General features: G+C 31.1%; 3 protein-coding genes across 5 annotated transcripts in view; 2 read left to right on the forward strand and 1 right to left on the reverse strand.

Moving 5' to 3' along the window:
• The window catches only part of LOC126780382 (frequenin-1), a 243,516-nt gene that overhangs the window by 168,621 nt on the left and 47,417 nt on the right, over nt 1-27,478 (forward strand). The gene's annotated exons all lie outside the window — the stretch shown is intronic.
• LOC126780379 (pyruvate dehydrogenase [acetyl-transferring]-phosphatase 1, mitochondrial) lies at nt 2,313-7,897 on the reverse strand. Its single transcript, XM_050504838.1, has 4 exons — nt 7,450-7,897; nt 5,932-6,070; nt 3,989-4,155; nt 2,313-3,913 (listed from the first exon to the last, which is right to left on the reverse strand). The coding sequence occupies exons 1-4, from the start codon at nt 7,663-7,665 to the stop codon at nt 2,927-2,929; spliced, it is 1,509 nt and encodes a 502-aa protein (XP_050360795.1). The 5' UTR covers nt 7,666-7,897; the 3' UTR covers nt 2,313-2,926.
• Nucleotides 8,377-21,129, forward strand: LOC126780381 (vesicle-associated membrane protein-associated protein B). 3 transcript variants are annotated; one of them, XM_050504842.1, is made up of 8 exons: nt 8,377-8,569; nt 11,224-11,376; nt 11,491-11,594; nt 11,684-11,764; nt 12,173-12,259; nt 13,305-13,385; nt 14,639-14,752; nt 17,539-21,129. In XM_050504842.1, exons 1-8 carry the CDS (start codon nt 8,518-8,520, stop codon nt 17,701-17,703), a joined length of 837 nt encoding a protein of 278 aa, XP_050360799.1. In that variant the 5' UTR covers nt 8,377-8,517; the 3' UTR covers nt 17,704-21,129. The 3 variants fall into 3 exon arrangements, with proteins under 3 accessions (XP_050360799.1, XP_050360798.1, XP_050360800.1); XM_050504841.1 differs by having other exon boundaries at nt 8,391-8,569; nt 11,212-11,376; XM_050504843.1 differs by lacking the exon at nt 13,305-13,385 and having other exon boundaries at nt 8,392-8,569; nt 11,212-11,376.

A 27,478-nucleotide genomic window follows, 5' to 3' on the forward strand; every position in this document is an offset into this window, starting at 1 on the left:
ATGAACTTCGCCAGATGAACAACACTTTTCTTTGGGTTCTTCGTGCTAATTCAAGGATACGGAAAGGCGCGCATATTTCGCTCATTGAACTAAGATGAATATAATCAGCATATTTTATTTTTATTGAGACATAATAAAATCCACATTTTTTCTATCCACGGGATCGTATACCAGCGAAACCTCATCATCGCTAAGAGACGGCCTAAGAACGTCATGTCGCAGCCGGTCTTCTTACTGCACCGTTCGCGTCTCACTGGATTGTGTTTACCGCAAATCTTGCACATGACTTCTTTCTCCTCTCCAGGTGATGAGCAGTATTTTCCTGTCTACTAAAGTAGCTACTGTGAGTTGTCGATAAACACAAGTCATGCTACTCATCTATCATCTCGCAATATGCGTGATATTTCATGGCGTTAATGGTCAATAGACAAATGCAAGCGTATTTCTTCACGCCATGACGTATAAAAGACGTATTTCGTCAAAATCGAGAAATTTATTAAAACTTGATGAATATACGTATAATAATCCTTTTGTTTTTGTGAGAACAATTATAAAAGGTAGTAAAACTTAATCTTATTACAAATTTTTACCGCATATTGTCGGCGATGTTTTTTTTGTATGAAAACATATGTGCTTCCAAACTTTTGGACGGTAGTCTCTAGTAGTAGTAGTAGTTAAGTAACTGTCTGCAGATTTTCCACTGATAGGATAAGACATCTTTTCCATTCGACAAGGTTAGGTTAGGTGAGTTATATTATATTATGATAGTTGAACAAATATTAAATAAGTAAAAAAAAAATACCATTCGTTTCGTTTTCTTTATTGCAACTCACACTAAAGCTAGCATTAATTTTAAGTTCGTCGTGGGGGCACAAATAATATAATTTATCACTTGAATTACATACATTCTAGAAATTGACGTAACTATTTCGTTATTTACATTTCATGGGTCTGTACCTAGTTAAATATCTAGAAATAAATATCATATCATGTAATAGCAAACTTAAGACACGAAAAACACGGAAAATTACAAAGTTTATTAAATTAAAAGACAATCACGTATGAATAAGACTGTATTTTAACTTATGATTAGATTTATGTGACATATTTTGCTTGCAAACAAATGTTATACTGTTGTTTCACATTTAATAGAAATACATTACGTAACCAAATGTGCGAATTAAGAAGGAATATATAATTTCAAAAGCGAGAAAGAAAACAGATATTTCATCTCAAAAGAAAACAAGGTAAGATAGATATGACATTACAGAGTATCGATTTCGATATACAAGGTATACATTTTACAATACATATTTAATAGGTACGATTATACAAAGCACCTATAATTAAAAAGCAATTATTCTACAAAGTCTACAAAGTTACATCACAACACGCTATAGGTACTTGGTTATATGATCATTTAGGTATATTAAACCAACATTTTACACCCACATTTTAACTAATGTAATTTAAATTAGATAGGTCCTCATCGAAAATCTTTAAATTATTCATTACTATTTTAATGGCCTTTTTAATAAAGACATAATTTAATAGAAAAATAATTAAGACAGAAAAGAATTAGAATTAATTAGGCATATAATATAATATAAAGATAATTTATCTGTTTATATAAATTATAAAAAATAATCACGAACGCCTCTAAACAGTTACAAAAAGATAAATCTGTATAATTTGGTGTAATTGTATCTTAAATTAATAAAATGCAAAAATAAATAATAACAATAACTTTGCTAACGGTACTTACAGGCGTGAGTTGACGTCATACGACGGTCTATTACGGAAGATGCTATTCTAAATAAATTGAAAAAAAAATTGTCATCAGGCTGCTAATTTTCTTTCATTATCCTGTTTTAAAAAAAAAAATTACCAGCCTATCAGTCCGTAGCACTGTAGCTGAGCAAAGGCCTCTCCCCTCTTTTTGGACAGGGGTTGGAACTTATTTGCAAACTTTTCTCCGATACCGGTTAGTGGATTAAGTTACAAACTCTTTCCAATAGCTGTATGATAGTTGTAAATAATAATTAAAAGCTCTTCGTTCATCATTCCAAAAATAAGGGATCCAAACAAACCAAGATTATCTATCAAACTACGGTCCATGGTCATGAAGTATCCTTCTTGCATACAATACCTATGACCATAATTAGACAGAGTTAGGCATAACAGTCTTCAAAAAAAAAATTGAACTATCTTCATAAATTGTATATATATATATATATATATATATATATATATATATATATATATATATATATATATATATATATATATATATATATATATATATATATATATCAAGCTGCTAAGTAACTATTTTCAAATAAAATAACCGTATCGATAATTTTGTGGTTGGATCCATTTTGCGTAACTACACCCGATTATGTTTATGACCAATTCCGTGTCGTCATCGCTTCCGCTTCATATTGTCATAAAAATGCCTTCTATTTTGATGTTTTATTTAACAATAAATAAAACATGAGTCACTTAAGTACAAACAAAATAACGAAAAAAATATCACTGAATCATTAAAAATGGAAATACAAACAAAAACTTTTAATTAATTATATTACATATTCATTTGGTAGACTAGTGATTTTATACATCTACAACTATAATTGGACATAGGACTGATTAAAATATTGTCGATATTGTAATAATGAAACAAAAATAGAATTCAAATAAAAAAATGACTTATATAATATTAATAAAAATAAATTAATTAAAATTCACACGAGTCATTCGCAGTAAGCAAAAAATAATTTAAATAAAGTCACAACGATATAGATACACAAATCACTCATCATTTCTTTACAAAAAATATTATTTTTATTCAAAAAGACAAAGAGCACAATGTCTATTCGGAAGGCACAGTCATAGTTCACATTAAAAACATTATGACCTTAAAATTTTAAGCTGGACACTGTCTAAGATATTCTGAATCAAAGTAAGCTACAGTTACAGTCATATCATCTCTGAACATACGACTAACGTCAGGCGATAGGCTCAACAGATGAGCCAGCCTAGAGTGATCCACACCATACTCTGTTCCTCCAATAGCATGTCTTATAAGATGTGTAGCAGCGTTTCGATCTTTCGGTTTGCTCTTCAGACTCTCCTTCCTGTGCATCAAAAGATCATTTAAATCTCCCAATTGAATGTTCTTTTTCGGAAGCTTAAGGGGATTGAAAAACACTTTTCCTTTCATATGTTCTCCAACTAACTTAACAGCTTGCAGCGGTGTCATCATATCCCATAAGCCATCCGAGGCAATTATTAAAAATTTGTCCTTTGGTGTCAGTCTGTGATAAAAAATGTCAGGCTTTGCTGTTAGATAGGGTGGTGTGTAATAATTTGCGGGAATCGCTTTCTGTCCTATAACAGGAACAACCAACTCGGTTAAAATTTCAGTCGCCCACTTATATCTATAATCACCCAAACTTCTTAAGGGTGCTAGTTCTCCCAAGAGCCTGTCCCTTCTAATAACAGTCTTACGCTCTTCATAGGGATGTTCATTCCAAATTCGTTTTAGTTCATCGAAATTTTCTGTATTATGTTCTTTGGTTATCTTTCGAGCAGACCATTCATTGTCTTCATTCATTGTGCCCACAACAGCATTGCAGTCTCCAACGTTAGCAACATACATATGTGGTCCATCTATGTAAGACATGCAAGCAACGGCTCCCGATAATGCCACGGACAGAGTTTTATGGTTAACAGTATTATTTTCTTTGTAGAGATCTACAACTTCTCTGGACAAGTCACTATCTAATTGCATAATTCCATTTTCTAATGATGCCTCAATGTTAATCTCATCCTTGGCTGTTAATGACAGTTTGTTTAAAAATTGATTAAAGCTGTTATCATATATTGATTTAAGATCTTGCACAATTTCTGCCTGAAATCAGAAATAAATTAGTATATTATTTTAATGTTAATGTAAATTGTAAAAAAATATATTAATTGTACCTACTCTATCGTTAAAAGTTTCTATTAACAACTCTCGAGGATCCTGTTTTATATATTTTTGCAAGAGGCCTAGAGGCAGTAGTGCAGCAGCGATATATTTAAACAACCGCTTTGATATTACTTGCGCACATGCAGGCCCACCATGCCCATCAAATACTCCCATGAGTAAGCCTGTAATTTACATTACAAATGATTAAAACCATCATCATTACTAAAAGTAATTTCCATAAAAACTATATGAAACCGCGGCTTCGCCCGCGTGGATTTCGATTTGTAACAAAATTCTCATTCAGCTGTATTTTATGATGCACAATTGAGGTAATTTTAAATTATAACTATAAGTTCGATGCGATAGTGTGGAGATCATGAAACTGCAACTCAAATTTTCAATCCTAAGGCACGGACCTCGTATCTTTTCGAAATTTTTGTCCTTTTTAATTAGCCATTTTTCGCTTTTGCTTTTCCGCATGTCTGAGAGTTATGAAGTTTGCTATGCAACCTCCTACCTCGCTAATAAATAAAAAAACTAAATAAATTAATCTACAAAAATTTTACCAACAAAAATGATAATACCTACTTATTGAGTTTCATCCCCTATTTTAGCCACAAGAAAACCTACTTCGAAAAAGCTTTAATACTTTATTATTAGTGTTAGTGTTTACATTTCTATCTAGTCAAACTACGGCAACACCTATTTAAGACTATTTTTCATCCCCTGTTAAAACTATAATTATGAAAGTTATTTCTAAAATATACTTCACTTATAAACCACTTTTATAACTTTTTCAATAGCTTACATATCAATTTATACATTTTCATTTAATAATTAAAGACAGTTAACTAGTTACAAACAAACCTACAACCCTGATATAATGCCTTCAAATAATTAAGGTAAACATAAAAAGTGGCCTATTTCTTATCTTAGGGTTCAAACTGATCCATATCAAATTTTATCAAAATCGGTTCAGTGGTTTTCACTTATAAGAGTAAAAGACAAACTGTTAGTTTTATAACATTAATATGGATTAGTCAGTACTGGCACTGGCTACTGTTACTGGTGGTAGGGCTTTGTGCAAGCTCATCTGAAGTAGGTACCACCCACTCATCAGATATGCTACCGCAAAACAGCAGTACTTGGTGTTGTTGTGTTCCGGTTTGAAAGGGGAGTGAGCGATTGTAATTATAGGCACAAGGGACGTAAAATCTTAGGTCCCAAGGTTGGTGGCGCATTGGCTATGTAAGCGATGGTTGACATTTCTTACAATGCCAATGTCTAAAGGTGTTGGTGACCACTTACCATCAGGTGGCCCATATGCTCCGCCTTTCTATTCTATAAAATAAAATAAATAAATAATACCTCAGTAACTGGCAAATATATGTCAGTCACTTGTAAAAGATATTAAGCATATTTTTCTTTTTAAAAACAAAAATTTGGTAGTGTTTTATTTTCAACAATCATTCCAAATAGCTCAACCAGACCTTTATTTTATTATACCGTCAGCTGTATACCATTATCATCGAACTTATTATCTCCACTATTAAATGTTAATAATTTATTTATTTGTTTTGTGTAACTATTACACTGACATCCAATCAAATTAAAGGAAACTGAATGTTAACTAAATTCACTTATCAGTTACTAATTTCCGCCCACAGCTTTATCCGAGTGGAGGTGTTTGATACCCTATGTCCCCTTCTGTGCATAAGTAGTAGTCTAGACGTGAAAGCATAATAAATAAACAAACAATAAAACAAACTCAATTTCGCATTACCTATAATATATTTTATGACATCTTATTATTATAATCTTATTTTATATTTAAATACCAGAAAAAACCTATTTTAGCCATGCTAAGTCGAAGAAAGTATCTTGTATTAATATTACAGTATTAAAATGTATTTAAAATTAAATTAAAATAATTGTGAAATAATTAAACAATTATTTACCTGATGTCATTTTACATTGTGCTTCACATCTGGTATCTTCAATGGGAACATTCGAAGATAGCTGATTAGAATCATAGGACTTGACTGAACCACTAGAAAATTCTTTATTGAATTCATTTTTACGAAGAATTACTGTGACCTGAAGTAAAAAAAAGTATTGTTTAGTTCAATATCAAAGAAATAATAAATAGAATTGTATTTAAAATGTTACTACATTACTCTGGGACCAATATAAGGTTCTGGTATATTGAAAGATAGTGATTTACCTTTTAATGCAGACCTTAATTTATTTTCATGTTTTGTTTAATATAAATTTGATTTGATTATTTTTATAATACTATTAAAAATAAAATCAAGTTACCAAATGAACCAAATAAATCATCGAGACATATTCAAAATTAATTAAATTATTGTGAATGGAAAAAAAACACTTTGTATTTCTTAATCAGCCTTTAATATATAGACCAAAGCTAACATATATTATATATCTGTTATATATCTAGAATTGTACAGAGGCAAATACAGACAACTTTAAGGAAGTCAAATGGCACACATTCCATATCAATAAAGAAGCCACCTGGACCCAATAATGTGTAATCGAAACTTACATTTATATATCATGTGAATACCATATTTCTATATATGAACTAAAACTAAAGGAATAAGGCATTTTCAGGCACAAGAAAATAATATAGATACAAATTAACTACTACATTAACTTATCAGATTTCAGACTGACATGCTTATATATAATTCTATCTATACTAACTGTATTTCACAAGTAGATATCTCAGTTTTAACCACAATAGAATATAAATTATTTACTTTATTAATCTTTTTTATAGGGCAGGACGGACGAGCATATGGACCACCGAATGGTAAGTGGTCACCAATGCCCATAGACATTGGCATTGTAAGAAATGTTAACCATCGCTTACATCACCAAGGCGCCACCAACCTTGGGAACTAAGATGTTATGTCCCTTGTGCCTGTCATTACATTAGCTCACTCACCTTTCAAACCAGACCACAACAATACCAAGTACTGCTGTTTTGCGGTAGAATATCTGATGAATGGATGATACCTACCCAGACGAGCTTGCACAAAGGTCTACCACCAGTATAAAAATAAGTGCTCATAAATGTATATATTATAATATCATCAAACCTCATTAATATTTTCTTTAACAAGTATAATTTTGTATTAATAATATACATATAAATAAGTATATTAATTTTATGTTTTTATAACAATATTAAATATTGATGTTAATTTTATCCAAGTATCTTTTTAGTAGTGATATACACATAGTTCAAGAACATATATAAAGAGTTCACCTTAAGTAAATATAGACATTGATTACATGCTTTAATCATTATAAGATTTACAAATAAAATGATAAATATTTTAATAGGCAAATTTCAAAAATAGAATATTAAAATAATTGGAATATGACAACGGAAATTATTTAAAACCTATCAATAATATATAAAACATGAATTAACATTTAAAACTTACTTCTTGTGGAGATAAAAGAACTTCGACACCATCATTTTTTACTTGTCTTCTTGCATGTGAAGAGTGAAAGAATCTGGACCCAAAGGCAATATATTTAAATTGGCATCGATCATCAAACGCGCAGCTCTTGTACCAAATATTGGACAACTTTTGCTTAAGACTGCGATCTATTTTTAAATATGTACTAATTACTACATTTATATTAGAATAATTCATATTTAGATCAGATTTAAGCCGGGCATATTATGCAATCACCAAATACCAAATTTTTGCATTCGCGAATTAAAAATAAATATTTATTAACTAAAAAATTATCTTTTTTGGTTTTTCAGTAGCAAAATTTTATATTATTTCTTTTCAATACATTATTTAAAATTTTTATCACAACTGAAAATAAATATGTTGATAAAATTTTTTTCGCAATTCCCCAACTTCATGATCAGGGGAATTTTTATACAGCCACAAGTCACAGGTAATGATTAATAGTAGATGAAAATATGACCACAGATAACAATTATTATTAATATGCTACCGTAGAATATACTATGTTATTTAAGATTCAAAAGAAAAAATATGTATTTGTAAAAGCTACTATTTGATTCAGTAAACGCTTTAAATTGCAGTCACTTTGTAAAACATTAATTGTAACTGGTGGACTACGATAATTAAACAATAAAAGTATTCGAACAGACCATATATAAAATTTATATTAAATAAGAGGTTCAAGCACTTGCAGGTGTTTTCGTAATTTTATTATTGATTACTTTCTAAGAAGGTTGATTAATCTTACTTCTTAGTGAAAACAAAACAAGATTTTATATAAAGAACGATTCTAATCGATAGCATGCAGTGTTATCATTAATCTTAATTAACATTTAAAATTATTTATTTTTTTAGTATGGCAGCATAAAATTCTTAGAGTATGGCACTTGTACATAAAAAGAAAGAGAACGCATGCGCAATGCGCATTTCGAATTCGTCATTCATCTTTACTGTGGCCGACATTTCTATTATAAAGATAATCTTGATCCGTTAATTTTGCTTACGAAATACAATAATTAACACAAAATGCCGAACCAAGTGTTAACTATAGAGCCGCAAAATGAACTGAAGTTCAAAGGTAAGTGTCTTTCGTTTTGTACTTCAAAAACTGCAACCGCCGCATTACAACTCGAGCTGTAGACTTCGTGTTAGTTGCTGACAAATGGAGTTTCTATTTCCAGATATCGGCATTTTGTCAGGGTGCGGTTTTACATATTCTATTTTAATAATAGACAATTACAAGATACAATGAATCGTAATATTAGTACAAATTTGTAATTATGTACAAAACCAGAATTAACTTGTCGATCGGGAAAATATGTTCAATCTATCAATTAGATAGTACTTCTACCGAACATCTAGCGATAGTGAATTTAAGCTAATATATAGATGTACATAGTAACTACGTGATTCTAAAATGTCCTTTGTGTGTTTCATTTTACATATTGATCTTCAATGGAAGAAATTTTTGATTGCTTTACAGCACTACTTATGCCATATTTTTAATTATGAAATTTGAAATGACAGTCATGTTTTTTAGTTATGAAGTTGTAGTCATTATAAAAGAAGGATAATTTATATAATTTAGAATCTCAAAAAAAGATACCCACTTTTTACTAAGAAAAATTAATTAGTACTAAGTTATAATTAAACTTAACTAGGCATGTTTGCAAATATAATATAAGCTGTTTAATTTATTATGAAATTTATTTTTTGGACATATAAAAAATGGAATCCATTCTTAGTGTGAAAAAATAAGTTTTATTCAAAGTTTATTTTGTAGTACAAACAATCAATTTAATATTGGTCTTTAGTAATAATTGATAATTAACATACAGCACAAGTCTGTAAAGTCAAATGAAAATACTGTTATTGATATTTTTAGATTTATAGATCTTACTTTGAATTAATAATGTTAGTACAGAATGAACAGAGTTAATACAAAGTACTTATCATTTTATTGAAATTAAAAAACATTTTTTTTTCTGAATCTAAGTATTAATATTTCTGCTTGTCATTTGCATTTCTGAATCACTCATGTTTCTGTCGAACTTTAATGCAGTTATTGTTGACACTTTTGCAAGTGTCTAGTACAGTTGTCCATGTATAACAAATATAAATGCTGAATTTATTATCTTAGTAGTTTTCTGTCCTCTTCATACTCTAGCCAATGATGATGAGCAGTAGATTAGTATGACACTAAATTGTTTACATTTATTAACTAAACATACTTATGGAATGAATATTTTACTGTTATATTTTATGTTAAATGTTCAATAAAAGGGAGTTTATATTGATTATTCAGTTCAGAAAGATTATTCAGCACTTTGCAACCTAATAGTCATAATTTCATAAAATCTTGATCATATTGTCGCTAATTGGACTTTTTTGGTATGGCTAAAAAATTTGTAAATGTTACTAAACTTGTAAAATTGTTGTTAGTAATGTACACAATCAGTGTGTAATACCATACTATTATATATAGCTATAGCTTAGATAGGGTCAAACAAAAATACCATTTAGTACATATGTGTAGTTTGCCTTATGAAAATATTATTAGTACTAAGATATTAAAAATTATGTGCCTTAGATTTAATTATAGTTATTCAAGCAAACAATGGTCTCATGTATAGGCCTTTATAAAAAAATATACATTTTATATTATAGTTTTGCATACATTAATTCCATTCCATTTGGCAATTATAATGGCCCATTAATTTTTATATTTGTAATTTTTTTTATTCTCCCTTTTGCTCTGATTGACAGCCTACATTTGCCACTTTAAAGACATTTTTAAAATTTATTTTCTTTTGGAAATTGCTTCCATTATTCCTTCCTTAGTAACCGTAAATTTTCTATAGAACTAAGAATACCGAAAGACCTCTGGTATCTGCTGACAACGCGTGTTGCATGCATGCATGCATGTTGTATGCATGCTCGAAGGTCAAAGTTTTCTTGAATATACCTGACATATGGCAGCACATCATTTTCTAAGATCTCCGTTATGTAACATGCACCAGGTTAGGGCACCTCTTTAAAAACGGACTCCATAAGACCAAACAGTTAAGTTTAGTTATGGCTCTTTAATATTATATACTGAGAACATAATATTAAAGAGCCATACGTAACTGCTTGTGACTGGTTGTTGTGGTGTGACATGACGGCAACCATCCAGACAATATAAAGTCATGCTCATCGTTAAAAGATATAACTCGTCTGCTTGAGAAACCTGTGGCCTTATCACAATGCAAAATAACTGAGATTCCGTCGTCGATCTGTCTTATGTTGTAGTTTAGCCACGACATGTTGACTCCAGTTTTGCTGCAGCAAAGCTAAAACTTAGCCACATTAACATTAGTATCCATATTATTTGTAAATAGAATTAATGAAAATTATATCTCAGTTCTAAAATTATTGTTTGTAATTTGAGACCTCTAGAAAAGTGCCATTAAGGGGATTAAGTGTTATTGTAAAACATATGTCTATCATCATCATCCTATCAATCCTAGAAGATATTAAACTGAAACAGCTTATCAGTAAATAATTGGGCAATGTTGTGAATTAGTAATTTATCTAATAATATATAAAATAAAAATAATCAAATAAAATACTAAGTATGATTGAATTATGAAAGAAATATAGTGAGAGTGAGATATCACCTTCTGGAGTTGGAATGTAGACTATGCTTAAAGATATAGTCGTTATTATTGAATATTTTAGTTGATTTTTCAGGATTGTTTGAGTTGGGCTACACAACTTACATGACACTGACAAACCCATCAGAGCATACTGTCTTGTTCAAAATCAAGACTACAGCCCCAAAGAAATATTGTGTTCGTCCTAACTCTGGGGTGCTCGAACCCAATTCCAAAGTTGATATAGCAAGTAAGTTATCAAAACAATATTTCTTTAAATAATAATTTGAAATTATTTCAAATTTACAAGCTAGTACTAATATCAAATAAAAAATGAGATGATGATTCATTATATTATTTCCAGTAACTCCTCAGCCTGTCCATGTGGATCCCAATGAAAAACATAAACATAAGTTTATGGTGCAAAGTGTTATTGCTCCAGAAGGAAAAACTAACATAGATCAAGTGGTATGTCACACTGTTTCTTGATTTCTCATCTCATAGAAACTTGCATAATGACACAATGACATTTACAGTAATATTTATAATTGTTCTAGTGGAAGGAAATAAGTCCTGATCAACTTATGGACTACAAGTTGAAATGTGTGTTTGAGACTCCTCGAGGTACTAATCTTAACGTAAGTATAAAAAAATTAACTACTAAAAATTTTTCATTAAATGACAATGTAATTTTATCATAAATGTTCAGTGAAATGATGACCTTAGCAAGTTTATAAATGACTAAGTGTCTTAGCCCTGGGCTCAATTCTAGGGCAAAATTATTTTTGGTTTTTCTGTCGAGAATTTCTCATTATCAACACGGATTCGGGAAGTTACACTCAGAGCATTTATAGTCATTGATCTCTCTCTTGTATGGATTGACTGCCCTACCCTCAGCAAAAAGTTTGCTCAACATAAATTTCACTCAATGTTGCATTAAAATAACTCCTGTGCAAGAAGTTAATCCTGGTGATTGGTAAAAACGGGCATAATTTGTTTAGGGGTTATAATAATTTATATCATTAACATATCAATTTTCCGCTAAGGATTCTGGAGATACTGCTGCTCAGAACGAAGTCAATAAGAAGAGAGTTGCAGTGGCCGCAGCTGAAGATGTTAAATCAGTAACAAAGGTAATAATAGATATAATAAATTATTATGATCACATTTTTACAAAACTACCTCACAAACATGGCATGAATGTCAAGTCATCATGAGTTCAAAAGGGAATAAGATTTGAATGAAATCGACTCATTATTATACTGTAACTCTTAACCAATGGCAGGAAGAGTAAAATAAACATTACTTAGATTTGCATATACGTTGCGAATTGCTGATATATGTCGATTATAATACGAACTAGTTCTTACATTAGTTTATCTTTATATAAAACATCAACAACATTCCAGTGTACTACTTAGACTCTTTAATTTTACTTACAAAAACGCCCATTTTTTACGAATAGATAATGTGCGCCATATATTATTTTACATCTCGACCAATTATGTAATGTCAATTCAAGGTGACAGGTTGGTTATTTATTTTTACTCCTCCTACCACTGGAATTGAATATAATTGTTGTGCTGTGCTTTTTCGGGTTTTATTTGCTCGAATTATATCGAATTGTCTTGTCCATATCACATTGTGTTTAATGCAAAAAACATATCTTAATATAAAACTTGCGTTTCATGACATTAATGTTTATAAAACATAAACCACACATATTCATATATTCCATTATCCACACTATAGTAGGATTATAGAAGACTATTTGTATTTTTTATAAACCGCCAAGAGATGTCGCTCCTTATAATAAATTATTATTATTATTACAAACATTACAATTGTTTCAATATTAACGTTTTCGCATCTCGCGGCGTGGAATATTTTATTTACATAAATCGGAATATATGTTTTCGATATAATTTAATATAAATATTTTAGTACCGGAAGAAAAACACATTCATTAGCCATTCATTAGTGTATTGTCGGCATTCACAGCATGGATTCACTTGAAATCATGTATCGGATTTATACAATTCCATATTTTCCTTAAAGCGTCTTCCGTCCGTTTATATTATAATGCGTGATAACATTAATTCTACCTTCTAATCGAAATGATTCAAACGGACTGGCTTCGAGTAAGTCCAAGCTTGGCATGTTGAATGTATATTCCAGGATGCTGTAGAAGGTCTTATCCAGAATGAAGCAAAGAGGAAGGATGATGACCTCACGTCGGGAACGTTAAGTGCGAAAACGGTACCACGCTTTCCTTATCCGTTAAAAAAAATTAAACACGTACTACGTCTATTTTCTTGTTTAAATTGCCAACTAACACACTACACAAATTTATAATATAATATTAATAAATAAAAACACTATATTTAAGCATTAATATTAGAGGTACATCGTTCATATAAATCGCTATAATGTTTGTGTTTCTAACATATAAATCTAGAGTTTGTATGTATTTGAAATAGGAAATAAGTTCGAAGAAGCCGAATTGGGAATATAATTAGACATTAGGACTACACAATCGTCGTAGCAATCACAACGAGATATAATAATGATTGAATGAAATTTCTTTACCTTACTCAGATATCTAGATTAAAAAAAATTAACTTCAGCGATTCTGCCAAAGTATATCACAAGCATAAGTCATTTAACATCTTAAATACTTTAATATATCGCATTGACATGACATAACATTGACACTGAATGTTATAATTTCTGAAAATGCTACTGTCTATGGTCACCGAGCACAATGATGTGACTCATTTTAACTTCCGACTTCTTATAATAATAAACTACACGATTACGAAAGACGGATTTATACATTTTTATCGTTTAAAAAAAAGCGCTATAATAATTTTTTTTTTTTTAATAATAACTATCTGTGCCAATATAATGTATTTTTAAAGATAATATTATTTGATAACTATCTAAGGTGTGATGATTTGATGTCTATAATTTATACTATAGCTGAACGATATACCGGGTGGCCTAGATATGTTCGATTCTAAGTACTTTGGGCTACGTTATTTAGTTTTTTTGCTATTTTTATCACAAGCTAAATTAAAATATATCGACGTTTTTTTTTTTAAATAATTTGTCATTAATAACTGGCAACAATTAGCAGGCTATTTAATATGAAACCGTAAAAATTGAATGTTTAAATGTCTTATAATCGGTTAATAGATAATTGAACGAAAATTATACTTTGATATGAACGGTATTATATGAAAAATTTTGTTTACAGGTATGTTTAATAAGCCTTTGAATTTAAATTGGTTCCGCTCTTGGCTTTTCAATACAGAATACTTATTATATATTATTATTATTATTATTTACATATATATATATATATATATTATTAGACGACTCATTGTCAGTAGTATGGTAAATGTTGCTTTATACAAATGCATGTTCGTTTTTATTTGCATATACAAACTGTTTATTGTAGATAAGATCTATTTGATTATTTTATTTATTTTTTTTATTTATATTTCCAGACTAATTTCCCAAAATCTGAAAACCTCGAAAGCGATTTGCAAAAGGCGACGAATGAAGTGATTCATTTGAGGGAGGAGGAAAGCAAATTACGACATGAAAATCTTCGATTAAAAGTGAGTTCCACTTTTTGAGTTTAATTTTTAATACATTTCGATTGGGGGGAAGTTTGATAAAATCGCAGTACGTGTCGACTTTTGCTACTTGCTTACATTCTATTTAGGTTATGTGTCCAAGTATTGTCTGTCCTGAATATTTTACTTTAACACTAATACTGTTTTTTTTTTATAATATGATTTATTATATATCAAACAAAAATAACTTTTAAATTAGTATATAATAAGGTTTTTATAAATGCTAATGTGTTCTTAATAATATTATGTGTTATATTTAAACTTGAATAACGTATTGACTGAAACATCGCCGTTTATAAAAACATACTATAATTACATAAAACGTTATTAAAGGAATCGTTTTTCGATATATATTTTTAAATTTAATATTTAAGATAATTTAATGTCATATGGTATTAATCACACATGCGCACACGCACAAACAAACATTTATATCACATATTATTACTAGAAGAATATTGAACCGTTAAAAAATAATGTAAATATACCAATGTTAAGTAAGTAGTACGAAAGGATGATTAAACGCTACATGCGTTTAAAGAACATCTAGTATGTATAAAATAAGTTTGTGTTTTACTCGAATTCGAATATATTAAAATATTCTTAACCCAAAAAAATTTATTACATTTATAAAATTATTTTACAGTATCTGTGTATCTGTTATGTATCTAAGGTTGATTATTGCTTAGCGAATTTATGAAAGATTTAATTTGTAATGAAATCAGCGATCACCGCTACGATTCGTTTGTTTCTATAACGCACGTACAGTATTAATTTAGGTACCATGTTTATACTTTGTTTTATATTGAGGAAGGAAAAATTACATAAATTGACTCTTGTTAAAGCTTGTAGATATTATTTTCTCGAATGAGACTATTTTATAACGCTTCGTTGAATATAATATAATATTTGTTGCTATTTATCTATGAGCGAATTTCTTAAGCTATGTTTGTAATACATATTGTAATTTTATGTATGTATTAGAGTCGAAATTGCTAGAATATAAATAACACGAATTTATAAATAACAATACTTTTAACGAATAACGTAATCAATGAATTGAATTCATTTAGTATATCATACGAATTTGCTTAGCTTAGTTCTATATAAAACTGTCTGTATGTGCGTAAAATATGTTTCGAAAATTCATGATTATGTAAATACCATCATTTGCTACTAACCCATACAGAAGCTAAAAATAATTTTCAATATCGTTTTCTATCTATGTACGCATCAATCGTTGCATATTTTACTAAGAGTCTACGCGAATGAATTCAGACAGCGCTTTAAAAATATATTAAAAACACATATTCTTTGCTCGGCGACTGTCCTTTTACTTAAAGTGATTGCGCGCGTTGTCGTTTTTTAAATACATTCGTATTTTATTAAAATACATGAGATGTTTTTCACTGCTACTATCTTATAAATTGTATTAAATAAAATTTGTTTTAGTATGAAAACTGTTAATATAAATAAGCTACGCCGTGTAGCTTACAACGAAAACTATATTAGTCACATTTATTATTTACGGAATTAATTACACTACATGGATTTATACGATCGATCGTTGGTTTCATGTGGATTGTTTCGTCGCTAGGGATTTATGTTTGCATTATTTATTCCAATTTTTGGTTATGCGTTCGTACTGTTCGCCAATGTAAACAGGTTGAGGTCCACTTTTCCGTGTTCAACACAATGAATACGCATTTACGTTTTAACTTTTGTTCCCAACGTGCATTTTCACATCGGCTCGAATATTTGAAACTACTTTTCGCAACAGAATTATTATGAAGATAATATTTGTATGATTTGTAATCTGTAGAGCTATTCCGTAAAAATAAATTCGAAACTCACCGCAGCAAACAACTAAACATCGTGAAATATTAAAAGTTTATAAGATACGCTGACTTTAATAATAATATTTAACACACGCTTCTTAACATCGAATCACCGTAAGTCGGCTTATAATATTTCACGAGTGAGATACGAAGTGAGCTCTTACAGAAAAGCACTTCTATTGCTTAAGCGATATCGTTTAATTATATTGTATATTAATAAGGTGTCCAAACTCGAAATGTGTCGTTTGTAAATTTCTGAATAGAACATCGCATCGTGTTTTTTTTAAACAACCTAAACATGAATGTACTACTTATAACATAGAACATTTCACATTATAACACTATCGTGTTACACTCGCTCTATGAAACACGTGCAGTTTCACGCAGCGAACTAATGTCTTCGCTGCATGAAAATGCCACGTGTTTCATATTTCATATTCATATATACGACAAAATAATGTGTAATGAAGAAAACTTAAAGCATTTTGATTAGGAACACCTTAATATTAAGCTGTATTTTAACAATTATTACAATTAATTTATATTTCATACTTTATTGCCATTATGGATTATGATACTATTTAAAATAACATGTAACACAATACAAGCAATCAAATAATAATAAACACTAAATATGTAATACATCTTAAATACAGATGACGTGCGAATATTCGTTATTATATTTCGGCGAAAAGCGTTATACATTTCTAATTTCCTGCAATTAGTGGGTGTAGTTAACTACAGGCATATTTATTATGAGAATGGGTCTCAAGCGAGTTTTCGAACATTCGACTACCCGAATTGTGGTAGCAAGGTTTAGACAGTTGGCTTAAATTTGCCAAAAAATGTTAGCGTCAGGCAATGGTGTAAGATTAAGCGAATGTCGATACTAATAATGACTGATGAATGATGTTTGGCCGCTATTTACAGGAAGAGCTGCTGCGCCTGCACCAGTCTGTGGGTGGCGAGGGTCGCGCGGTTCGCCGTCATTCCTACGGGCCGGAGAAGACTGACCAGATCGCGCTGATGCCCTGGATCGCCACCGCCATAGGCATGGCGCTGCTCGGCATCATCATCGGCAAGTTCATCATGTGAATGATCTCCGACGCCGCGGTGATACGACGCCACCTCACAGACGCCGCTGTTACACCACTCCCAACGCATCCCTCACACAAGGCAGCTTAAACGTTTTTCTTACTAGCGACTTCTACATTCGACGCGCTTCAACGGAGCGCCGTTCATTGACGCCCCTCTTTCGCGATTTTTAGGAAATCGTGACATCCAACTTCTTCCCCATATCCACACCACTGTCAAGAAATGTGTTAATTGTAATTAGAGTACATTTATACTATACCCCGTAGCTATTGAACGAACTTTACTGCCTTTGTATGTGTTTCTTAATGTTAGGAAAAGGATTGTTTAGAGGTTTTTATTTTATGGAATTTCTTTAAGGTTTAAGGTCATTATTATGTTGTCTTTTGTTTGAAATGTATAACTTATTTTTAACTTTCGTTGCGAGGAAGTTGTTGCAAGGAGACAAATGAAATTAATTATCTCTATTCGTTTCTGTTTTTCAATTATTTAATATCAAAATTTTCAATATATTGTATCACTTGTAAATCTTTCATATAATTAAGATTGAAATGTAAGCTTGTACAGTCCATTACAATAGAAATTGTGCAAGTGTGAATGATATATCGTATTGTTACAAAACACTTTTTACTAAAGTGGATTTATTGGTTACGTTAAATTAAGATAATTTATTTATGTCGAAATTTTGCTATTAAAGTATCATATATTTATAATCCAAGAGCAATAACTAATATAATTTTATGGCCAGTATAAAGCATGGTTAAAAGTTACAATCGGTTAATTGTTTTGAAATGTACTAATTATTTAATATATTATAAGAATATTATAGTATCCAGTGTTTTTATTCCAATATCAATTGTTAAAAATTTAAGAAGTTCGCTATGATAGCCGTGAACTCCATTGAGTGGAATAGGTTATCTAATCTGTGGAAGTGAAAAATTAAATGATGAGAATCAAAGTTCCAAGGCGAACGTTTCAGACATTCCCAAAAATATTTACTAATATATATGGCAATATATTGGAATACACTACCTAAGATTTGCATTGAAGTCACAGCTGATGTACGTATGGGGTAATTGTTACAAGAGGTTTAACAAGTTGTCAGTATTGGATATATAAATATATAGTATCGACGTGTTCATTCTACATCAAGAAATATAACAGAATTTGGTTTTGTTCTATATATATATATAAAAATCATTCACATTCAATTACAACAAGCCAACGATCTGAGTTAGCATATTATACAATGCAAGTTCTTATATATGTGTAATATTTTCAGATTATACGTTCTCAAATTCTATTGAAATGGACGGTAAGCGAATTGTGTGTCTATACTATTAATATATGAAGCCATCACTTTGTCGCAGTCGTTTGAGATTTATTACTAAAATAAATTTACTCTCTATTAATTGTTCCTACTTATTTAATCAATGTGTGACAAAGATGTATTGTAGGCAATGGGTCTATTTTGTTTTTGAAATATGATATCTTGGTTCGTAATAATAAAAAGACTACTTATAAGATATATTAGAATAATTTATAATTATCTCATAATACATGTTTTGTTTTAACTTTAATAAAAACTGTATTCAATTTAATAAAATTACATTTATTTTGTCACAAATAATTTGCAAGGTTGAATGAAATTTAACGGGTATTTTAAATAATTTCAACTTGTAGTTATTGACATCAATCTTTTTAATGTATTCTTTTTTTGTTCATTTAATTATGTTACTGTTTAAAAAATGGAAAATTAAGAATACATCTAAGCGTTCATTTTCTTTAAATTATAGTTTTAAAATGTAAAAAAAGAATATATTCGAATGCGTGTGCTCGGATTTAATCAAAAATGTTTGTATAACCAAACCGAAGAACGAAACTGCCATAGTCATTATGCACATTCAATTAAACATAGTTTGCAATAAACAAATGACCTGCGATTATCGATGACTGATCGTGGGCCATGTGTTTAATGCAATAATTTCTTTCACGATCATTACGTCAAAACAGCAAGACGTCACAATATCGAATCCTATGTATACAATATAAACATTATTAGAACTAGATATTGATTAGTAATAGTTATATACAAGTTTTATTGTGCACGTAACGTAACCGTACAGTGTACATCTGGAGCAGATGTCAATGCCGCTGTAAATAAAATGTTAGCTTCTATGTGTGCGGTCCGCTCACCGATAAATCCGCTCAGGACTCGAGGCATTTATATTTATTCGGCATTTTTTTAACGTATTTTTATCATACTTATAGGTAATCAGTTGCACTAAAAACTTAATTCTTGATCAAAGGTATTTTCGTGCTTGTAAGTCCTCCTAGCATTAGAATTAAAAGATCTCATTGTCCATTGTGATATAGATCTTTAGTTATACGCCGTATGCTTTAACGACATTCGTTTCATTAAACAAATTACTAAATATACGTTTTTCTTAGTTGAACGTTAATGATCGTGAAATTTATTTCTAAACTCAATGTGACTTATCTCAAATGAATGCGACATTCATTCAACAAACTATTAATACGCAAGTCAATATTAAAAAATAATAGATAATATTTGATTTCGGATGTCTTATTAAATGTATGTATATAATAAGTAGATAGTATGTGGCGTATATGTTTATTTATTACAGAGATTTTTTTTTGTTTATGGATGATTCATGATTTTAAAATGAAACCACAAAAGTTGCTGAACACACCAAGGTCATATGATCAGGTTGGTCGCTGGTTATTATTTTCAAAAATTTCACTCAAAAATAACCGACACTTAACGAACATATTTGGTTACATATTGTTATAACTATATATACTAAAGAAAACTAGACATAAAGATTCTTCCGTGACCATTACAGAATATATTATCGAAGGCTTCAATGCCTCCGATAATTTATGTCTAGACATAAACCGAACTCTGAATAAATCTTCATAAAATTTTCTAAGCTATACTTAAAAAAATGTTAATTTTTTACTTAAAATTTTTACTGAGAAATAATCTCTTAGAAAAATTTACATTTTGATCTGTTAAGGTATACGTGTTAATATATGTGGTCTCGTTCTCTAGTGTGACATAGATTTTTTACTGTAATATATTTCAAACCATTTTCGTATTGATACATTTGACAGTTTTCATTAGTAATTGTTGTTGGATAAGCCAGTGAGAAAAATCGCTTGAAAGTATAATAATAGTATTATAAGCGCCTCTTGTGGTATCAATATACATTTTATTTTGGTGGTGTCATGTAAGTTATTTTTAATGGGAGATGATGTATTGGGATAACGCCATTTGTGCATAAATCTGTAGAGCTTTTTTTTTACAATAGATAAAATTAAATTTCCGTATGGTATTGTTGTTATATTAAACTATTATGCTATATTGTATCGGTTTCCGAAATAAATTACTTAATTTATTTGGAATGTGTTGTCAGAAGTTTATTACCAATTCCTTTCTCTGCCACCTTACTAACGTTTATATTATTTTAAATATCAAAAGGTATTAAAATTAAAACAGTCGTTATACAGATCTTAGATAACAAGCTCGATTTTTTTTCTATAAAAATATAGTGCGTAGTACATTTAGAAACAACTTGCATTAACAAGGTTTCTTTTTAATTCATTTTTCTCAGTCCTCTTTAAGAAAACTTTTCTTAATTACCCAATTTCATTTGAATCTATTTAAAAAAGAAATTATTTAATTTATTTTTAGCAACAATTTATTTAGGTTACGTTTACGAAGGTATATTATAACCAGTTTTTGGTGTATCTACGCGATGGATACAAGTTTGTCATATTTATATCTTAATAATTTTTTCACATTCCTAAATGCGTAAAGCCTGCGTAGGTCTTATGGTATTAGAATTAGTGGATTACTAAACAAAGTAAATCTTATTCATTTATTTAGTACGCTTAATATCTAATGTTGAAAAAAAAATGTCGTTCGCCAATGTTTCTTTGTCTCACAATTATTATTAATAATTTGTCGCACATACAAGTAAATTTTTTTCAGGGCCTTATTTATTATTAACATTAGAGTAATTCTCGTCTTCAGCGTCGTGCGAATTACTCAAAGACCTATCTACGATTGTTATAAAAGTCTACGATATTTAGGTACTGTGATTAACTAAAGTTAATTTTATTTAAATTTATTTTGTTAATTATATTTTATTATAGAAGCCTGTTTCGTAGTCACGATAATAAAATGCAGCTCATTAATTAAACAAGAATGGTACCGTTTGTAAGTATTATATGTATTTGCTACTGCTAATCCTTTAGGGTTTAAACGTGACGTTATATATATGTAACGCAAAAAGAATAAAATCTGTGTGCTTTGGTTCTGCTTTCAAAATAACAAACAAGTCTTATAATATATCAGCTACACGTCCTGACTTCACTTGGGTTAAATATCGATATTATTAGTTTTTATTATTATTTATAGTTTTTAAGTGAATTCCGATATAAAAAAAACTTATCTTTTCACAATATTAGTATGGTAGCGTTAGTGTTTTTTTTTGTATCAGTTTTAAATATAATATCAAACGTACATCAGAGGTTGTTTTGCCCACTACAATCCGTATTAATGTTAATGAATTTCTCCGATTTGTATTTTATAAATTTATTGCTATAACAAGTAACAGTCTGTGAATGTCCTACTGCTGGGCTAAGGCTTCCTCTCCTTTTTTGAGGAGGTTTTGGAGCTTATTCCACCACGCTGCTCCAATACGGGTTGGTGGAATACACATGTGGCTGAATTTCAGTGAAATTAGACACATGCAGGTTTCCTCACGATGTTTTCCTTCACCGTCAAGCACGAGATGAATTATAATCCCAAATTAAGCACATGAAAATTCAATGGTGCTTGCCCGTGTTTGAACCCATGATCATCGGTTAAGATTCACGCGCTCTTACCACTGGGCCATCTCGGCTTGTTTTACTATAACAATCCCACTAAAATTCGTATTTCTCGATGAAGACATTTAATTAGCGGCGCCGTTCCTTAGGCCTCTGCCTCGAATCTCGCGGGCAGCGGGGCGGCGGCGGCGGCGGCGCGGGAGCGGCAGGATCTTACGCGTATAATCAAATGGACCGACCCTCGAATACAGCGGTGCAGGAGCGGCGCGGGGGCGGGCAACGAGCGGTGCACTCCAGTCAAGCGGTGACCGCCCGCGTTGCGCGTCTGCATTGTAGGTATAGTGTTGTACATTTTTTTTGTGACGTATCAAAATGTCTTCGGACGTGCAAGAGCTAATTATTTCGGCAATCTTTGAGAGGACACCCATATGGAACAGCAAAGATGTGAACCATAAAAATAGAAGAATAATTAACCAATTATTAGTCGTAGAATTTGTCGGGATTTTGTCTCTGTTCTTCATAATTTCGATAAAACTCGCCATTTGTTTTCCTTGCCCTATAGTAGGGATCCACTTCTTCTTTTGCCCACAATAAATCGAGCGTTAGGAATAAATTTGAATCAAAAAGATGTCGCCGTTTTTCAGACATTTCGTTCGCGAATAAAAACAAATATCTCGACAACACAACCACGAACACAACACTACACCGCTATAGTGCCGCGCGATCTGCCCGCTAGTTTGGAGAACAGGTATGCGTTGCCCGCTCCGCTGCCGCGCCGCCGCCGCCGCCGCCCCGCAAAATTCATAATTTCGATAAAAAAAATTCATAAATCAAAATTCATAATTTCGCCGCCCCGCAAAATTCGAGGCAGAGGCCTCAGGCCTCAGGCAACGCATACCTGGTCTCCAAACTAGCGGGCAGATCGCGCGGCACTATTGCGGTGTAGTGTTGTGTTCGTGGTTGTGTTGTCGAGATATTTGTTTTTATTCGCGAACGAAATGTCTGAAAAACGGCGACATCTTTTTGATTCAAATTTATTCCTAACGCTCGATTTATTGTGGGCAAAAGAAGAAGTGGATCCCTACTATAGGGCAAGGAAAATAAATGGCGAGTTTTATCGAAATTATGAAGAACAGAGACAAAATCCCGACAAATTCTACGACTAATAATTGGTTAATTATTCTTCTATTTTTATGGTTCACATCTTTGCTGTTCCATATGGGTGTCCTCTCAAAGATTGCCGAAATAATTAGCTCTTGCACGTCCGAAGACATTTTGATACGTCACAAAAAAAATGTACAACACTATACCTACAATGCAGACGCGCTACGCGAGCGGTCACCGCTTGACTGGAGTGCACCGCTCGTTGCCCGCCCCCGCGCCGCTCCTGCACCGCTGTATTCGAGGGCCGGTCCATTTGATTATACGCGTAAGATCCTGCCGCTTCCGCGCCGCCGCCGCCGCCGCCCCGCTGCCCGCGAGATTCGAGGCAGAGGCCTTAGACATGTGTCTGCACCCTAACGCTTTAGGTTCATTAGTAACATTTAGGACTAAAATACAAAAATATAATGCGACATCGCAATGCAGAAATGAGCTCGCGGGACGCGGCTTAAAAAACCTGCAAATTGATTCGTAGGTGATGTAATTAGTTTACCCGAACCATATTAGTGAGGCAACATGCCGCACTAAGGCCTCTGCCTCGAATTTTGCGGGCAGCGGGGCGGCGGCGGCGGCGGCGCGGCAGCGGAGCGGGCAACGCATACCTGTTCTCCAAACTAGCGGGCAGATCGCGCCGCACTATAGCGGTGTAGTGTTGTGTTCGTGGTTGTGTTGTCGAGATATTTGTTTTTATTCGCGAACGAAATGTCTGAAAAACGGCGACATCTTTTTGATTCAAATTTATTCCTAACGCTCGATTTATTGTGGGCAAAAGAAGAAGTGGATCCCTACTATAGGGCAAGGAAAATAAATGGCGAGTTTTATCGAAATTATGAAGAACAGAGACAAAATCCCGACAAATTCTACGACTAATAATTGGTTAATTATTCTTCTATTTTTATGGTTCACATCTTTGCTGTTCCATATGGGTGTCCTCTCAAAGATTGCCGAAATAATTAGCTCTTGCACGTCCGAAGACATTTTGATACGTCACAAAAAAAATGTACAACACTATACCTACAATGCAGACGCGCAACGCGGGCGGTCACCGCTTGACTGGAGTGCACCGCTCGTTGCCCGCCCCCGCGCCGCTCCTGCACCGCTGTATTCGAGGGTCGGTCCATTTGATTATACGCGTAAGATCCTGCCGCTCCCGCGCCGCCGCCGCCGCCGCCCCGCTGCCCGCGAGATTCGAGGCAGAGGCCTAATATGGTTCGCGTCGTCTCTACGTTGCGAATTCGCATTTTGTGTTTTGACCCTTATGACACGCATGGAGTAGTTTTCGTCATTAAACGACGTCCCTTACGAATTCGTTTGCATATATTTTGAATATGAATACATGATAATCATCGAGAACTTTGGAGGGCTTGACTAAGGATAAAATATATAGGTATCAAAGAGTTTTAGGTATAATAAAATTACCAAATAAATGCACATTACTTTATTAAAGAAAATATCTAATACAGTTATTATTACCAACAATATACATATTTAAATAAACTCTTAATAAACGATAAAAAGTTTTTTTTTTCATATATTCAAATAACAATTTATATTATTAAGCATCGATACATATTTACTTTTTGTTAAGAATTTATTTTCGCTACTATGTATAGGCATCGAAGATAATATTATAAGCTGTTAAAACAAAGCGTCACAATTTTTTACTTATTCATAATATATTTTTAATACAAGAAAATTAAAAAAAAACGAGTCATAAATTAAAAAAAAACATTTAACAGGCTACTGAATGAATATAATAATTGTAAAAATAATATAAACTAGCGATAGTAATGACGAAACACTGGCTTTGTACTAATGTGTCCAGCACATGTAGATTTTATAAAATTTTGTTAGCTTACTGGGTAAGGTTATTAGTGTATAACATTAAAAATAATATTGCTTTAAAAATTATAAGCCATTACAAATTTTCCGCTTAAATATTCACTTTAATAGGATTTCTTGCATTGGTTTATTAAGTACATAATAAAATATAACAATATTATGAAAACAAGACGAAAAGAACGTATTAAAGTAAGTCATAAATAATGAAAATAAAATATACTATAAGAGGACTATGGACGTCTTTTATATTCAAAAAAAAAATTCTTTTTATTAAGTACATTTTATTTAAAATTATCACTTTAAAATAATAATACATTTATTATGATATGTTAGACTTAGCCGTCCTATTTGTCCAAAGAAACAAAATCTTAATAATTAAACCGATATAAAATAAATATAAAACCATAATAATCAATCGGTGGGACTAAAACGTTCTAACTAGTTTTCAAATTACATTGCAGTTCCTTGGTCGTAAGAAAAATAATTACATATTATGGTACGATTATCCAGAAAATACATTAAAAAAAAAATAACAAATTTTTAATATGTATCGCAAATTGGCAGTACATTTGTACTAATTACAATTTAAAACGTTTTCGTAGAGGTATGAATATAATTTAACTATCCATGAAAGTTATTTGATTATATAAATTAAGTTATTTATTCAACATATTTTATTCGTTTTCACCAAAAACAATAACTTAGTGCCATTTTTTTATTATAAGTTAATATCGAGACATGTTCTCGTATCGCATAAAATAATATTGTTTAAAATACATCTCTGGTGTGAGAGTACAAGTACAATAAGTAATACTAGCAGGCCTGTGTTTCCATGTTATGTAATTCATTCAAATTTTAATAAAAAATACACAGGAAGAATAAGTTCGTTTGTACAGGTGTTACAAAATAAATGGACGTATCAGTAGCCTGGTCAAAATCCTATAATAATCTTATTTCTATAAGCGCGACGAACCTACTACTAAAATCTTCAATTTATTATATTTAAAGCAATAAATTGCCAAAAGATTTTATTTTTGATAATTTATCGCTTTTTAATGTTGAAAATTATAAAACCCTAATATTATACACTTGAGTATATAAATTCTAATTTAACATATAAAATATTAAAAAATAATCATGGCCTACATTTATCTTTAACAATGGCTGATGCAAACCTGAAATGTAAATATATGAATACTGAGAGCATCATTGAGATCATTTATAGGGTTATCCTAATATGTTTATAGGATTTACAATGCTATTAATTGTAGGTGTATACGCATGAATATTATAAGAAACTGACTGTTTTATTTATATAAATTATAATATAAATGGTATTTTATGTATAAAAGATTAAAAACGTTTGTAGATAAAATAAATTATACATTAGATTAATTTAACACTAATATATTCAATAATAAGGAGATTCCCGCTTTAAATTATAAATTGAATTAATATCTCAAGCCGCAAAATCATAGCGAAATAAGTCATATTAATTAAACAATCGGCTAATCACTAACAGAATCGAGAATGTAACTCGAAAGATACATCCAGTCTACTCTTAAATATCTACTTCAGTCAGAGAATTATCTAATATGGAATCACTTGTCAGCTAACCCAACTCCTATCTTGGACCCTCCGCATAAACATAAAGAAAAGTCGCGCCTTTTACTTTAACATAAAATACAAAACTGAGATAAAATCAAGGTTACCACCTTAGGTATTATAATCCAAGAATGTGGTCTGGACAAGTAATGAATAGTTAGGAATAATTCAAGATTGCATCTTTAATTATTCCATAGATGCTACTATTCTCGAAAAAAGTCGAATAGCAAGTGAATTTTGTACATGTTTGTTCTGTTCTCAAAACATATTTTATGTCGAGCGCTAATATAACGGCGATGATAAATAGCTA

The sequence above is a fragment of the Nymphalis io genome, chromosome Z (genome assembly GCF_905147045.1).
Source record: "Nymphalis io chromosome Z, ilAglIoxx1.1, whole genome shotgun sequence".
Lineage (NCBI taxonomy): Eukaryota > Metazoa > Arthropoda > Insecta > Lepidoptera > Nymphalidae > Nymphalis > Nymphalis io.